The sequence below is a fragment of the Dendronephthya gigantea genome, unplaced genomic scaffold (assembly GCF_004324835.1).
Source record: "Dendronephthya gigantea isolate DGI-Jeju-01 unplaced genomic scaffold, DenGig_1.0 000002F, whole genome shotgun sequence".
Taxonomy (NCBI): domain Eukaryota; kingdom Metazoa; phylum Cnidaria; class Anthozoa; order Malacalcyonacea; family Nephtheidae; genus Dendronephthya; species Dendronephthya gigantea.
The window spans coordinates 3,018,291-3,036,035 of record NW_021163012.1 but is presented as its reverse complement, the minus strand read 5'-3'; the positions used below and the strand labels follow the sequence as shown (position 1 = coordinate 3,036,035).

Genomic DNA, 17,745 nt, shown 5'->3' with positions numbered 1-17,745 from the left:
TTTTTTTACCAGGCCGCTTTAAAACCTTCAGGTTGCACCAAAAAATTCATATGAAATTTTAAAAAAAGTAGCTATGATCCCCGTCAAACTGAAACATGGCGTAGTACATCTGTAAATACACTCGGTTCTTTTTCACATTAGATCATTTCATGTACAATTTATTTAATCTTACTAATTTACAAGTTTTTACTCAATTGCTGATTCATTTCTAATTTACTTTTACCACTGTGAATATCTGAAAGAAATCGGGCATTGAAGTGATTGAACAACGCCACACCTCTCTGGCCACACTTATTGCCCTGCCACACTACAGTCTCGTTGCGTATATATTAGATCAGTGCATCATTGCGTATGCAAGGGGAGATTGGTATGCAAGATAACTATTATCTTGCTCTACCGTATAAACGAGACCTAGTAAGGAATCCCCAAAGAATTCATGCTCATGTTGATATACGCTTTTGACTGTACTTGTTATTCCCCATAGTGTGACAGGAAACAGACGTCATACTTGAAACACATAATCCGTCCGTGTCACTGATCTGATTATACACTGAATTTAGCAACTATACCTAACCAACACGAAGCAAGAATCTGGTACGTAACTTCTAGAGACACCATTGAAAGGAATCAATATCTCACGCGAACCGCAAGAGGGGCTCTCTGAATAACGATTGTAAAAAACTCTTTAACTACATTTTGCATAGATAAATCCTAGTTAACTCTGAAATACACGACTCTGATTGGCCAATTCTGTCCTCAACTACAGTTAAAAGTTAACTAGTGTTTTATACAACTTGCCCCAGGAATCAATCTTAAAGTCGTGCGTTGCTATGATTAACGGACGTAAACATTGGTTTTCACTCAGAAACATCCATCAGATAGGATCCAGTGGTAGGATCGGACATGATTGTTTTGATTGTGTTTTAGCCAATTAATTCTCATTGAAAACACACAGACAAAAGGACTCTTTCTTGTCCGATCCGGTCCAGACGAGAATTTTTCTGAACGAAAACCACTCAAAAGTGATATTCTTTTCTCTTCTGGGTCCCCGGAAGTTCATCATTCTTGGCTTCGTTTTTGATACGCATGGTGGCAGATAGTTGCTATATCCTATGAAATATCAGATCAGCGATCCAACTTTACCAGAAAGAGAACCAATTTAAGAAGTTTTTTGAAAAGAAATGTGTGTTTATTCCTCATTAATGTCGCTGATTGCATTTGTCATTTATTAAACAATTGATCGAGATTCGGGTCATTCAATCGTTCAGGACTCAAAACATGGCTTGGTTGCGTGGAGCTGGATTGCCAAAAGGATTCGTATTCGGCCGTGGGGTTGCGCCGAACATCGCGTTCTGTGGCTGCATCATTGCCTGCTGACCATACCCCATCGTGGGCCTTACCCCTACCATTTGGGGATGGGTGTACCCAGGTCTGAGGATTTGTTGGGGTTGGCCCATTCCCATGGCGGTGGGCGGACGACGGAGTTGTCCCATTCCCATCCCGGCGGTAGGCATTGTAGATTGAGGGGCATTGTAGGGTAGAGTGGGTGATATGGGGTTACCTGGTGGTAATGTGGTACCAGCGGCTGTTCCCATTTGGAAATTTGCTCCACCGGTTTTAACCTTGGGTTTTTGTGCCGTCCATTGGTGACTGGAACTTCCCGAGCCGAGTGCGGCAGAAGTTAAGTCAAAGTTATCTGAAAAGATGTTAGGAATTAATACAGGGTGAGTATGATGTATATTTATATCAATTATATGCAAATTTGACGAGAACTTCCAGCTGATCTAAGGGCCTGTTTAAAAGTCAACAGACTATAAAACATCCATCAGAAGGATATAGGATTCCATAAAAATGGATCGTGAAAACGGACCTTCATAGTGATTTACGACGCAAGCAGCCTGATGACGCGCTCGCAAAACAAAGAAAACCTCGTCCTCGCGTGACACAAAAGGTGTGAAAACCTTGTGGCCTACGACAGCGTTGCCATTCTTATGACACCTCGAGGATGAGGGGGATTTAGGCGGATTTTAAACGATTCGAAAGCAGCTGCAACGTGAGAGTCTTATGTCATAAATGGAAACGGCAATATCTGATAGATATTGGAGTTTCTAGCACAATTGAATTGTTTTTAAAACGTGCTGTTAACGTCGCATTTCTCATGCGCCGAACACATTAAAAGCAATACTATAAGGGTGATATTCTCTGGTCACAATGCTATTCTATTTTGTTACATGCAAAATATGAAGCCTGAAGAAACAGCAATGGTGACGTGTGTGACCAGAGAATCACTCATAAGACCTGCTCTCCACTTAAGCGTTTTTCATAAGCACGTACACGCATGTAAAAGGCTAAATCCTTATATATGTCATATTTGAAAAAAACTTTTGAATTTCCGTGCGTAAAAAGAACGCGTAGGTGGAAAGCAGTCCTGAAGCTGACAATCATTATCATATGATTTTAAGGACTGCTTTCCACTGTCGCGTTTTTTGTACGTACGTGCACGCACGAAAAGTTTAAAATAATTTAAATGATACTTATGAAATCGACAATTGAATAGATGTATATAGGGCTGCATTCTGTTGATGATTTGGTGTGTTTTTTCTGGCATAAAATTAACTATACAACAACTTGGAAGGCTTTAAGCTTTTATGTGCGTGTTCGTACGTGCAAAAACGCGACAGTGGAAAGCAGCCCTATATAGCCAAATATCCTCAAATTGTTTCAAGGAAAAAATATGAAAGCGACGTCGAGCTGACCGTGTCGAAAATCGCAAGTACCCCAAAAACTTCACAACCACTAGTCGGTTGTATAATTAATAATACATTTTTCGAGTAGTTTAATTGTAGTTAACTCCAGGCAAATATATACGATTCTGATTGGCCAATTCTGTAAATAACTAGCGTTAAAAGTTGACTATTTATAAAACCGGCCTTAGCGTGTAATATCCAACTTTCAGCTACATCAAACTTACCCAAAGATTTGGCAACCTTTGATAGCGACGAGTGTAGATCGCCCGTGATGATGTCTTTGTTGTTCGAGCACTTGTGGGGCAGGCTGAGGTTTATTCATTGGTTGTAAAATGTCTCCGGAACTCTGAAGTGCATGATGGGCATCAAAAGGGTTTGTGGATGCAGGGGGATAGTTTGACCCAAGATTGGAAGCCATCGGTGCTCCGAAATTAGGTCCAGGCTGCTGGAATGCGTTTGCCGGAGGTGCCTGGAAAACACAAAACACATAATCCATGCATTCACCAGATTATGGAAGAAAACATAAATGTACCTAATACAGGGCTAATCATGGTGGAATATACTGGTTTATTGTATTTTCGACCAAGATAATGTCAAATATACCGGTTTATAGTAAACTCGACCAGGCTAGTCAGAGCGAAATATACCGGTATATGATGGTATACTCGACCTAATTAGGGTTGAATATACCGGTTTGTGGTATACTTGACCATGCTAATTAGGGTTGAAAATACGGCATGGTATTTGATATTCTCGATCAGACTAATCAGATCAGGGTCGGTCACCGCTAAAACTCGCCAATAAGAAACCTAAGCCAATCTCTATAATGTTTATCATTCCTTGACGGGGAAAAGATCGACTATTGACTGCCCTTACTTGTTGCGCTTGGAACACTGCGTGTAATTCTAGCAGGTCATCCTGTTTGTTGCTTGGCTCTGCAGCTTTAGGAGGCTGTTGGCGTTGCACCTCTGGTTCAAACATGTTCTGCCAGGGTCCTTCACCCCCCGGATTCGTTGTTTGAGAGCTCTGAAGTAGGGTGGGCTGCTGGCCATCGATATCCTCGTTGTTATTCTCCTCTGGACTGAACTGCTCTGCGAGATCTTCTTGGAAATTAAATTGTTCGCTCTTCAGAGAAATGGTGATCGGCGCTAGATTTAAATGCCTAATGGGAGAGTGAAAGTTTATTTAAATGAAAAGCTCCTCAATTTATATGACATGACAACAAGCGTGTAAATAATTTGACTATTAGGGCCTGTTCATATGAGCCGGGCCAGCCCGGTTGAGCCGGGCTAGCTCGCTTTTGCTGTTTTCATATGAGCCCGTTAAAGGCGAGATCTCGCTTTGTTCAGGCGAGATCTCGCCAAAGCCGGGCTGGTCTGGTTCCATATGAATGCAATTTTACAAATAAAGTAAAATAATATGTGAGGCGAGATCCCGCCACTGCCGTGCTAGCCCGGCTAAACCGGGCTGGCCCGTCTCATATGAACAGGCCCTTAATTTGAAATCGAGTCAATATCACGGATTTTCAGAGTGATTTTCGTCCTTTGAAAGATGCAAACGAGCGAATGGTTATAAATGCTCTAGGGTTGTACAAAGGCTGAATAGCCGATAGCGCTATCTACCGGATAGCCGATGTTTCAATCGCTTTAAACTGCTCGTGTTTTTGTACAATTTATTTAAATTGAACCTTCCTATTCTTAAAGTAATGTTTCTCTTTCTTCATTGTATCATATTTCAACCAAAAATTCAATGTTTTCTTACTTGGTTTCAGAAGGCACCGGGATCTGTCCTTTCTCTAACGACTTGTAATGATTCTCTAAAGATTCCAGAAGACTGCTTGGAGCCTAAGACAAAACAGAATCGTTAAAGCTTAGATCAAGCTGCACGGTTCATAAACATGCGTCATTCAAGAGGAAGACTACTTTACCTTCGCTAAATCAGGAATAGCATCTGCACTGACTCCGATATCCTGCGAAAAAATACATTGATTTGTTCAAGAAGTATTAAAAACAGGTCATAATTCCATGTTCAGTCAACCATAAATACACAGATTTAATCCTTGCGATTAGGTTGTATTATGTTTAGATTTAAGATTAGGGTTAGCCTTAATCAACGTTAAAACTAACCTAAAACCAAATCCAAGCTCTAATCCTAACATAAACTCGTGTATTTACGATTTTCTGAACATGGAATTATTACCATAAAAATACATAGCCTTCAGTTCGCAACTGATCTCTCAAGCTATTGCCTTTGGTTACGATCACTTCGGAAGGAAACTGGAGTTGTCGGACTGTTTACCTGTGCAACTGTCAGAAACGTCGAGACTTGATCGGTTCTTGCTATAAATTTCTTATAAATTTCTAAGCTCTCCTTGCAGCTCTCTTTATTCATCTCATAATACTTTTCTAAAAGCAAGGACATTTTTTTAGTCATGAATTCTATGCAAACAATCCACATAATGCCTGAGTCACTTGTTCATCAATTTTCGCGACCAGTATTCCTAGTTTAGGGCCAAAATATATATTCAACTGAGATTTAATCGAGTCTATTCTCAGCAGCAATTGGGCAAATAGACCTTTTTCATAATGACGTCAAACGCGGAAAGTCTGATGTTACACGAAGTTTAATTGGCTTGATAGTTTTGTGGAGCCAATCAAATTTCGTGTAACATCAGACTTTCCGCATTTGACGTCATTATAAGAAAGGTCTATTGAGCGAGAAATCGTGTCTTGGTGGCTGGGAATTACAATTACCTAACAAATTGATCATTCCATCGTTATAACAGGCAAACAATTTTATCATGTCCTAAAATGGAAACGATTTGAATTCAAAGGTGAAATTAAGTAACACCACTCCACAGAAGCCCCCTCCCTTACTGTCTTTTCTACCTTCTTCTCTATCTCCTTTACCTTACTACTCTACCCACTGTGGAAATTAGAGCAGTATTACTGTGAGTCCGCGTCGTAGATTTGGTGAATCTTAAACTCACTATTACCTTGAATAGTAGAACGAACGCGCTGTTTATAACACCGTTGCTGAATTCACTTGATTGAAGCTAAATGGTGAGAAATTTGGGGAAAATTAAATCTAAACAGATGATATTGATACGAAATTTAATCATTGGAAGTGCATAGCAAAATTTATTAATAGGTGTGAATGGATGCAGGTTACTTACGTCGACTTCGAGTAAGCTATCGATGTGCACTTGGATTTCAACCAACGCTTTCAAAAGCTAGAAATTTGAAAATTTTAAATTTAACTAAAAGGTACAATCGGTGTAAATTTTCAATTCACGAATTCACGAAGTGTATACGACTATATGCCAGCTTGATCGTTATCACATATGGCTATCTTTGCTAAATATGCAATATCGTTTCGTTTGTTGCCAAAAATCACATCACACAAAATCGACAATTGTTTTCAGAGGTTCATACCTTATCAGTGCTCAGCGTTCTCAGCAATCCGTCAGCTCTTAAGAAAAAAGAAGAAAGGAGGTGATCGGGGTCCTGCGATATCTCAATAAAATTGAGAACCTGGAGTTAATAGGATCTTGCAGAAGAGTCACCCTCTCAAGTCTTGGGTCAGGAGCAACTTGCCTCCTCTACCCACGCTCTGCCCCCACTGAGAGGCATTGGAGGTGGTGTACTTTAAATTCCACGCAAAAGAAAGTGAATTTTCTAGTCGCTGTTTATAAGAGGTGTTTTAATTAAAATGCCTCGTAGCAAGTGCAGGGATCTTCACGTAAAAAGCACAAATGCTTACCCTCGTTTCGCTCGACAGAAGTCATAATTCATTTGCCTGTACGAGTTCACCTTCTGTATCAAATATTTGGAATATCGTTTGATGAAAGATGACATATCGTAGCCTGCAAGGATGATGTAAACAACAAACTATAGCACAATACACTCACTTTACACGAAGAAACATTTTCTTTTCTAAGACTAAAAAGAGTTCTTAAAAGATGTCTCACAAATTCTTTATTAAAAACGGGCAAAATATTACGAAAGTGGACTAAATGAAATGGTTTTATATATTCTTTTGTTAGTCTCATTCCTTTTTTAATTTCCGATCCAGAAAATCGTGGGAAAAGATCGAGCGATAAAGGAAAAAATCATTGTTTACCAATTACGGCAGTTTTGTCCAGAAAATTTTCCAGATCCCAGAGCGCTGTCCTCGCAGAGAGTTGTTGAAAAAATCTCTGTAAAGGAATTTGAAGGTGCAAATGAGTCTCATCCAATAATAATCCTGTGAGATACTTAACAGTTGTTTGACAATAATAACAATAATAATCCTGTTAGATATACTAATAAGCGTTTGTGAAGAATCTGTGGCGTTTGGTAGAGTAAAAGAAATATTCTTTGCATGAAGATCTGTGTGACCAGCATCTGCAACCAAAAGGTAAACATGTTTAAGCCTAAAAACTCACCTCGTTACCATTGGACATGAGAGAATGGAAGGTTACTAAAGCCTTGGAGACGATTACCCAACTAGACATACGACATCGCTCCATTAGATTCTCGGTCATATAGGCCAGATTCATGAGCTCATTTTCAGTGCATTGCAGAAGATCTAAACGCAAAGAGTATTAACTCATTATCGGACAGAACTGTGTCACTGTTGTCACGTACAAATCAGCGCTCAAAATGCTTTTCGAGATCTATAGCTCTGACATTTATTTCAAACCGAAATAAAGATAATTTCATAACTGAGAGATTTGTGGGGCCGTTTGCTCCAACTCTTCTTTTTGATCGAAGCAAACAAGAAGGGAACTTTGTCCCTTGCCAAGGTATGTAAGATGCCTCGGAGGTAAATCAGACTAGAGGCTTTTGAACTCAATAAAAACTGGAACGATGAATGCTCAGTCCAATGCTGTGATTGCGTAAACCCAAAATCGTGGCAAACGACGTGAAAAATTGTGTAAACTCTTAAAGGTCAGAAACATTCTATACTGTATCATTTTCTAGCTAATCTGCAGTTGTTTTTGATATTAATAAGCAAGCTATTAGTTTATAAAAGCATGTTATTCAATTCGAAATAAGAAAACGCGAAATATGACAACTATTTGCAAATTGCGCAGTAAAACGGAAAGAACTGGTACGCGTTGACAGACACTTCATTGATTTGGTTACCAGGATGGGACGCATGGATGGGGACAGAGCTATCGCTCCAGTTCACTTAGAGATCACTGCGCTCATTCATACCATAATATGCGGCCTGTACAAGCTTTGGCTCCAGTCCAGACGGATCAGGTTTACATCACGTTTACATCAATGGTAGAAAATCACACGCCATAATTATGGTGTCAAAATCCTCACTACGGTTATTTTGCGCGTGGGAAACATTATCCTAAGCCACACAGCTGCTCATTGTTCACTGAATTGCTTTGTTTTCAAGGACGCAGAATCGGTTTTTCGGTGATTACAATGTTTACTGTTAATCTTTTTATTGAAGTAAAGTGCTTTATCGCACTATGTATCAGTTGACCTTTCACCGGTATTATGCCGACATCAACCGACTTTTTTACGACGTAATACGATCACACATGGGTATTCTTGACACGAATATTCTTCGCGAAGTCTTGTAACAAACGCACAATAAGTGTTAATCAAATATGTACGAACACGGCCTACGCGTTAGAACGTGTTCACCGCGTCTGAATCTCCTGGCAAATATTTGTTTAACGCCCGAACGGTTGCGTGAACAAGCTTTGTACAAAGTAATTGTGTAAAAGCTCAGAGCGAATGTCACGCATGCAAAATAGATGCTTGCTCGCGTTTGTTGTTGCGCAATAAAATAGCTCAGTCCAGAGGCTCCTGGCTCTAACGTGTCCTATACCTACAGCGATATTTTTTATATCTCTAAACGGTTCACAATTGAGTAAACTGTATATTCAGCGACAGTTTATGTACCTTAGTGGTACGGATATGTGTAAATGTAAACATGTCACAATCTGTCCTAATCTAGATGCTTGGCTCTTGAAATGGCCTTGCTAGCGGTTGAGAAATTTTGCGAAAAGTTCACGAGCTCTCTACGGCTACCCGAAACAAGCCACGCACACAGTCACACACGAAGTAACCTATGTGCGCTCAGAGCTATAGAAATTATAAGCAGATGAAAATATTAGTCATTAAAATAGAAGAATACATGATGCAAATATGGTGCTGTAAGATCAAGTTTATCGCTGACACCGTAGCTCATATCTGGGTTCTGCGGTTTTCCATCGTAATTTTCGGATATTCCTCACCGCACCTCCAGGATGAACGGTATTGATTTGTGAGAACTATGCAAGACTCGATTCACTGAGGTTTCTACTTACAATCAACGTGTTTCTTCTTGGGTCCCATAACTTCGCGAGTCGTCGCTTTGCAAACGGCTTTGGCAACGTTCGAGCCAGAAAAGGACATGCGAGCAACATCGATTTTATCCGCCACCGACATTTTGGAACTCAGGGCTTTTCAAACACGCATTTAAAACGCCGTACGAACGGAGGATCTGAGAATTATACGTGTCTCGGTGTGGCAAAGAGCTGGAAAGGCTGTCGCAGGTTTAGGTTACGGAACAAGTGTAGGATTTCATAGTTATATCTAATCCACATTGGTTTAATTTTAGTAAATGACAACCAATCAAGTTTTGAATGACTTGAGCTCTCATTGGTATGCTAATTATTGTCTAATATTGTGATTGGTTTAATATCACTATTTATTAAATAGGCCTTAAATTCTCTCTTTTTAGTTTTGGGTGGGAAAACGATCGATTTTTACATGGCATGGTGATAAACGGATCTGATTGCCGCAATTTTCGGTGCGACTTTCGTCTTTTGATAGATGCAAACGAGCGAATAATTACGAATGCTTCGATGTATTTGTGCCTTTTTACTCTCTTTTGAATGATGTGAACGAGTGATAGATAATTGATGCTCTAATTTAGATGCTCTAATCGCAGCAAAAATTGCAAGTGAAACGGCCTCAAAAACCCAATGCATTCCGATTTAACACAAAAACTAATTTATTCATTTTGGTCCTGCCACATTGATAATTGCAATATTTGTAGCTACATGACGTAATGGTGGCTGAAGGCACAATACGTTGCCTACCACTCGACAAAGTTTTCGAGAACTCTATCTACCATCGAGGATAATTGTAATGTTAGTTCACCCAAAATCATAAATGTGGGAAAGAGAAATGATAGTCCTTACGTAAGACTTCTATAATTAGACTTACCCCAAGGGCCTTAAAAAGAGGATATTGATAGTTTTATCCTGATTAGTAGTGATATCAAACGATATCAAGTGATATCAAGTGATATCAAGTGATATCAGTAATCGGCTAATCGCATCAAGTATTGACTGATCTTTCACAGTCACTGGATAGACCTGCGAAATTCGATTGGTTTAAAAACTTAGGGCTGTTTCCATTTTAACCGTATCGTATTAGGAGGGCGTATCGTACATCATTGTTTCAAGGGTACTTCGCTAGAATTAATGACTTTGAAACAAAGGAATACCCTACAATTGACTAAGATACGGTTAAAGAGAAAAACAAGCCTTATCTGCAGTTCCAAACGGGGGGGGTACAAGGAAGCTCATTTAGGCATCCTTGGGCGAAAAGCGGGAAGGAATGTACCTTCAGAGCCTCCCCCCCGGTTTCAACGCCGCTGTCTCGAAATTAGTTTCTCGATGAAGTGCATGTTCTCGTTGTTTTTACGTGGTTCAAATAGTTTTTCCCAGAAACTTGCAATCCTGAGTGAATTGTTTCTCCCTCGCATATCGCACTTCCAGATTTAGTTATAAAAAAGATTTAGGATAAAAAAATACGGGAAACTTAGCCATGTAGTTCATGAAGATCCTCGTCTCGAGAGTTAGCTAGTTATCCAACTTTTATAACCACGTTTCAAAATACTGTCTCCCCATCACGAGTACCGTAAATAGTCAAACCGTAACGAAGAAATACTCCAGAGCAAGTGGAAGAACCCAAACAAACTATTTCGGGATCTTCGTATCCGGCGTTCACTTGAACTCTTTGGGTCGCTTTTTCCTCCGCGACTTGGACCTTTCTTATGTTGTGCTTCAGCTGCTGGTTTCGAGCGTTTTTCTGATTCTCCAGAGTCGAGGTACCGGGCACCTTCCATCGTTTGATGGACTGAGAACTGGTGACGCCATCGTAATTGTAGTTCGTGGAGTACTGAGGCTGAGTGTCCAAGGTTTCCACCGAGGTCGCGTTTAGGTTATTGCGACGGACGCCAGGTGGGTAGGGAAAGTCGATATGTGGTTCCTAGGAAAAAGTTATGACAATAATATTGTTTAGAACTGATAGAGCTATTTAGTATAAATAAAGTTAGTTTAGTTTAGGTTTCCTTCTGTAGTAACACTGAATCAATAAGAGATGATCCTTACTGGACCTCTAGGAAGAACAGTTTAGAACTGATAGAGCTATCCAGTATAAATAAAGTTTAGTTCAGGCTTCCTTCTGTAGTAACACTGGATCAATTATCTTTACTGCCCAAACTGACCTTCATTTTCATTTGATTAACAAGATTTTGCTGTTGTTTAGTTTGATCATCAATCACTTGTTGCTCCAAATCTTCAACATCATGTTCCTGTTTACTTGTATCAGCATGAAGTGTCCCGTATCCTGACACCATGCGCTGACCATTGTCATCAAGTGGACTATCTGTCACTTTTACCTTCCAAATACCCTTGGGATTTTCACCTAAAAATGGACGGTGTTATAAAAAAGTCAGTTTAGTTTAGGTTTCCTCCTGTAGTAACACTGGATCAGTAAGAGATGATCCTTACTGGACCTCTAGGAAGAACAGTTTAGAACTGACAGAGCTATCCAGTATGAATAAAGTTAGTTTAGTTAGGTTTTCTCCTGTAGTAACACTGGATCAATAAGAGATGATCCTTACTGGACCTCTAGGAAGAACAGTTTAGAACTGATAGAGCTATCCACTGAATAAAGTTGGTCTAGTTCAGCACAGTTTAGGCTTCTTATCAATACGACGTGAAAGTCAATATAGTTCGCATGAATTAAGATTGTTGATAATATTGTTCACTAACCCCAGAAATGAACAGTCATAAACTTCCAGTCGTCCAAGCCTTCCTTCGAATCATCGTAACGTCTTGTTGACAGCAACTCGCTTTTTGTCCCCGAGGGTGAAATAAGGAGTAAGCTTAGATCCCCGCGACGTCGATGGATAAAACTTACACTTAACACGACATGTTCTAGTTTATCCACCTGATTATCCCCGCCAGTACAGGCGTCTGACGAGAACTGAAACTCCATGCTGCCCGTTGATGGTATGTCCCTAAAGAAAACATCAAGGAACGATAAAAATTTTATTCATATATACTGGATAGCTTTATTTGTTCTAGACTGTTCTTCCTAGAGGTCCAGTAAGGATCATCTCTTACTGATCCAGTGTTACTACAGGAGGAAACCTAAACTAAACTAACTTTATATATACTGGATAGCTCTATCAGTTCTAAACTGTTCTTCCTAGAGCTCCAGTAAGGATCATCTCTTATTGATCCAGTGTTACTACAACAGAAAACCTAAACTAAACTAACTTTATTTATACTGGATAGCTCTATTTGTTCTAAACTGTTCTTCCTAAAGGTCCAGTAAGGATCATTTCTTATTGATCCAGTGTTACTACAACAGGAAACCTAAACTAAACTAACTTTATTTATACTGGATAGCTCTATTAGTTTTAAACTGTTCTTCCTAGAGGTTCAGTAAGGATCGTCTCTTATTGATCCAGTGTTACTACAAGAGGAAACCTAAACTAACTAACTTTATTTATACTGAATAGCTCTATCAGTTCAAACTGTTCTTCCTAGAGGTGCAGTAACTATCGGTGTTTTTTCATATATAATACTCGCTGTTCTTACCTCTGTTTATCAAAGACCTGACCAACGCACGTTTTCTGAGGGCTAACATTTGTCCAGATTTTTGCTCTTTCAACCATCTTCGCAGCGTCCATGCGTCCAAAACCAAACTTGTGGTTGAAATGTTTACTAGCGCCATTCTTCATCCATCCCTCGTCCACAGGGCTGGTCATCTGCGCTGTCTCCACTATGATATGCTGCATGTCTCTCCACGTGAGGTTGGGGCTGTAAAAAGGGAGGAAGGGGGAGATTTCAATGATAGTGGGTGAGGTCTCAGGGGAGCGGGGGATGGGATGGGGCAGGCCACCACCCAATTTCATATCATGACAAATTTGATAAACGACAGTGAGATGTCTTAAACCGGAAAATCTTACTTTGCTTCTAATGTGAGAGAGAATATTCCTGCAGCGATGGGTGCCGCTGAAGACGTTCCTTTGAATTCTTCCGTACATTTGTGGAACAAATCTGTAGTGATCTGTAAAATGATTGAAGCTTTAGAGAGGAGTACACTATACACCTGATAGAAAATTCACGCATTTGATAACAGTCGTCCTACTGTGAACACATAAACCTTTTGAATAGTAATCACCCTTAAACTAGGAACTTACATGTACTAATATGATTTATGATTTAGGATTTCCACGTGCAGAGAAAGAGTGCGCGAGCAAAATATTTGCATATTTTATTTTGAAATTTGACAGAATAAATAAATTAGTTCAGTTTGACTGTTGTCATTTCAGAAGAAAATATCCAAATATTTCGCTGGCAAACTGTTTCTCCGCAAGTGGAAATCCAGCCTAGGAAAAAAACTATTTTCAATTTATGAAGGTTAAATAGTTTTTTGTTTATTCGGTATAAGCCGAGAACTCAGGCAAGCATGTTTTGATTTCCAGGTTCTTAGTCATAGGTTAGTATACTATAGTGTAAACTGGGTCCACAATATGCTTCTCACCATCTTATTTTCCTCACGTTCCCTATGGGCGCCGCCGTTGAATGTGACAGCCAAAGTGGAAGCACACAACTCTGTGTAGTAGGTCGACAGACCGTGATCGCTGATGCAGCCGATGGAGATGGTGTAAATACTGGTCGTGTAACCATCACAGTTGCAATCATCGTCTGTGAGACCACCATTGCCCGTTGCCCACACATAGATGTTGCCTTTACCATTACGACCCTGACAAAACAGCGACAAATAAGTGATAAGGGAAAGAGGTACTTGTCATCCTTAGGATGTTAATCTCAGAGTATTTTACCTTGAAACATACCACCTTAATCACCCTCTCTGCTCAGTCTGAGGCACCCTTACCCTGAGTCCCCCACCCCCAATCAGTCTCGACTCTCCCCCTTTACCTCTTTCCCTAATCACCCCTATACTCCGTCACCCCCTTCCCACAGTCCCCCCTCCCCCCTTAATCCCTCTTCTCCTGGTCCAAGTCACTACCTCCCCGAGATACCTCCACCCCTCAACCCAAGTCTTCAAGTTACCCACCAAAGTAGCTCCCTGTTTCAAAGCTTTGGCAGCGAGGGGCCCAGGTTTGCCGAAAGTCTTCCCGTCGTCTTTCGGACCCCAACAGTTTACGTAAACATCGATAAGTTCCTTGCCAAAGCTCAGACCACTCGCTTCCAGAGCGTCCGTTGCTTTGCCATCTAACATGCGCACGCCTGTAAGAATAAATTATGCAAGTCAAGCTGAGCGTGGATCAAGCACACTGATATCTATCAACACTGGATAGCGCATCTGCTATGAATAATCGAAGCGATGATGGTCATATAAAGAAAGGGACCGCCGATTCTTAGGACAAGTGGAAAATAATCGGGCATTACCCCCAATTTTGGCGTTGTACGCCACACCCACGCCACAGTTACTGTTGTTGGCCACAGCGACGATTTCACCTGCGCATCTGGTACCGTGACTAAAAAGATTAAAAAAATATTGGAAAGGAGCAACCAAGCAAGCAGCAATCGACCACCTAACCAATAACCCAACCAAGTACCAAACCAGTTGACCACACAAACAGGGAAAGAATCAAAAACCAACCCACAAACCAACCAATTACGTGACCAATAACTAACTAAAAAAACATCTAAACAAACAACTAGACAAACAACAAACAACTAACCATCAAACAACCAACCAACCATTCACAAAAACAGGGCGCCATCTTTTTAAACCAACCAGAACGAATCACCATTTAACCAGCCTACCGACCATTCACTAACCCATGCAGCAAGCCAACTCATCGAACCAACACCTACCAGTTATCAGGATCCTCATCTCGTGGTGCGGGGTCAGCATCGTGACTATTGAAATCATAACTCGCTTCCGGCAACTAAAACAAAAATGACAGAATATTTTGATCGATTCACACGATTTCACATGTCTCGTTTTTATCGCCGTTCGGTTGAATACTGAGGCCTATTCTGTATACTTACATAGTTTGGAGAGAGGTCCGGATGAGTGTGATCAAGACCTTCAAAATGATAACAGATAAACTTACTACAAGGATACTAAGATTACTCCGATCTATTTCTGACCATCTTTTACGAAGTATATGCTCTAACAACAATAGCACATAAAGCAATACCGTTATAGCACAGTTAAAGACATATCCTTGAACATTTACCGCCGAGGGTGAATCACGCGATTTTGAAATATACAGATGAAATAAGACCGCGTTAAAACTAGCGATGCATTGAACTTATACTGAATATTGATATTGCTTTTGCTGAGACAATCTGTCGATAAAACTAAATTCACTTGGCTAAGATGCTGTGACAACAGTATATATGGGGAAGTTATATATTAGATAAGCTATGCCTAACAGCGTTTGTAAATATTTTGAAATGAAGATTATTTTAAAGATGTGAAAATCAGAATATCCTGTGAAACGTAATCACATGCCCCTGAATATAGGTAAAGCGATTGGGGAAGTGAAAGCCCCTGGTCCTCAAGATGACAATGTCCATAAAAGACGAGAGATCAGTCTCTATAATGTTTCGCTAATACCATCATTTAAAACTTAGACTTCATACCATCATCTAAAACTGAGATCACCACTCCACGCCCTGTGATACCGCTCTTCCAAACAGGCAATACGTTTGTGTCCACCCCAACGGGACCACCAGTCTGACCAGAATTTAGCTATACCGGCGTAGAAAATGATATTGTTAACCAGTCGGGATTTAATACGATCTAAAGTCGGTTTTCCACGAAGCGAAATTTTCAATGGAACGAAATTTTCGCTCGATTTTCTTTTCAATTGTGACCGGTGAAGGGAATCCGCTACGGTCGAATTCTCACAATTGAAAAGAATATCAGACGAAAAATTTCGTTCGTTCGAAAAATTTCGCCTCGTGGAAAACCAGCTCAACGATTCAAAATAAAGGTAAGCCCAGGTTTAGACGTTGAACTTTTCATGTGGCGAACCTAATGTTAATGAACTAAAGTCTTTGTTTAAATTCATTTGCATTCGATTCGGCGCATGATTGACATGGAAAGTTTGACGTTGAGGACTAGGTAAGAGTTTATACAACCGGCAGTAAGTTGCAATGTTTTTTTTTAACGTTTGAATGGCTCATTCTAGTGAGGTAAAAAGCAGCCCTCGTATAGTGATTGTTATTGAGCTTACCAGATACCACATTTCTCCAAATTTTGGGTCACTTGGTATACCATCTCGCTTCATTCTGTGAATGTATTTCTGTTGTGTGGCTTCCTTCACCTGCGAAGTGATGAAAAATTTTAAAAGCACTTGCATACGTATAGTTAGCGATGCCGATGGTTGAAACGGCACGGAGGTGAACTAGCCTGAAGTCGATAAAAGAAATGGGGGTTCTGAAAAGGATTTCTTGGATCCACGTTTGTTTGACCCCTCAGGACCGAAGTTGTGGTAATTCAATATGCCCTACGCACCTCTTTCTCAAGCATCAGGAGATCTGTCTTCTCCCGAGCGTGTTTATGATGTAGTTCCTTTACATCGTCGTGTCTTAAGTGAAAATGGTTCTTCAAACTGCCGATCTTTAAATGGACAGAAACGTATAAAGATTTCCGACTGTAAATAAAGTTAGTTTAGTTTACGTTTCCTCCTGTAGTAACACCACTGGACCTCTAGGAAGAACAGTTTAGAACTGATAGAACTATTCAGTATAAATAAAGTTAGCTTAGTTTAGGTTTCCTCCTGTAGTAACACTGGATCAAGAAGAGATGATCCTTACTGGACCTCTAGGAAGAACAGTTTAGAACTGATAGAGCTATCCAGTATAAATAAAGTTAGTTTAGTTAAGATTTCCTCCTGTAGTAACACTGGATCAATAAGAGATTATCCTTACTGAACCTCTAGGAAGAACAGTTTAGAACTGATAGAACTATCCAGTATAAATAAAGTCAGTTTAGTTAAGATTTCCTCCTGTAGTAACACTCGATCAATAAAAGATTATCCTTGCTGGACCTCTGGAAGAACTTAGTTTAGAACTGATAGAGCTATCCAGTATAATTTTTTCCACGTGGGGAAACCCGTACGAACAACGTAATTGCTCTCCAATTGATTAGCATTTTTTCCGGAATCAGAAAGTGATTTCCTAAACTTTGCTTGACTCCCGAATATGCGAAGCAATCTGTAAGACGTCTGGAGTTACTAACATGCAGAGCATATACCTGTCATCAGGCATACATTTATTTACAAACACGAACTAACCTTGTCCAAAACGATAAAACCGTGTTTCCTAGCGATTCTCGCGACGTCTTTCTCTTCAGCGGGGTCGTGGAACTCCACCGCCCAAGTATTCGTAAAATAACCATCCTTTTCGCTTCCCTTCGCCTGCATCCTGGTGAAATTTTGAAATACATCTTCTAATCTTGATTTAAAATGAGAATACCTAAATTTTGTTTTCTTGGATTGCGCGATATTGACGCACGATAATCCTAACAGTAGAAATATAAGAAAATCTATCCTAAAACCGGTGCGGTTTCGCCAACGATTATCAACTAAATACATATTATATATATACACGCGATTAGACTAGGTGGCCATTAATATATACGACAAGTCGAAGGAGACGTAAAGGTTCACTGAGTTTGCTGGTAGTTTGTGCTCTTCAACAGGTGGCTAAAAA

At 40.1% G+C, this 17,745-nt stretch overlaps 2 protein-coding genes across 2 annotated transcripts; both read right to left on the bottom strand.

The window, feature by feature from the left end:
• Positions 1–155: 155 nt before the first annotated feature.
• LOC114537855 (phosphatidylinositol-binding clathrin assembly protein-like) lies at positions 156–9,300 on the bottom strand. The gene is made up of 14 exons (XM_028558968.1): positions 9,064–9,300; positions 7,174–7,316; positions 6,870–6,945; positions 6,510–6,612; positions 6,182–6,218; positions 5,923–5,979; positions 5,743–5,802; positions 5,501–5,552; positions 5,046–5,152; positions 4,675–4,716; positions 4,509–4,591; positions 3,624–3,909; positions 2,972–3,216; positions 156–1,696 (listed from the first exon to the last, which is right to left on the bottom strand). The coding sequence occupies exons 1-14, from the start codon at positions 9,182–9,184 to the stop codon at positions 1,693–1,695; spliced, it is 1,416 nt and encodes a 471-aa protein (XP_028414769.1). The 5' UTR covers positions 9,185–9,300; the 3' UTR covers positions 156–1,692.
• Positions 9,301–9,734: 434 nt separating this feature from the next.
• Positions 9,735–17,673, bottom strand: LOC114537130 (PC3-like endoprotease variant B). Its single transcript, XM_028558268.1, has 14 exons — positions 17,328–17,673; positions 16,547–16,651; positions 16,266–16,355; positions 15,670–15,778; positions 15,070–15,107; positions 14,893–14,966; positions 14,461–14,549; positions 14,126–14,298; positions 13,589–13,810; positions 13,011–13,111; positions 12,640–12,861; positions 11,806–12,053; positions 11,256–11,455; positions 9,735–11,017 (listed from the first exon to the last, which is right to left on the bottom strand). The coding sequence occupies exons 1-14, from the start codon at positions 17,625–17,627 to the stop codon at positions 10,637–10,639; spliced, it is 2,352 nt and encodes a 783-aa protein (XP_028414069.1). The 5' UTR covers positions 17,628–17,673; the 3' UTR covers positions 9,735–10,636.
• Positions 17,674–17,745: the final 72 nt, after the last annotated feature.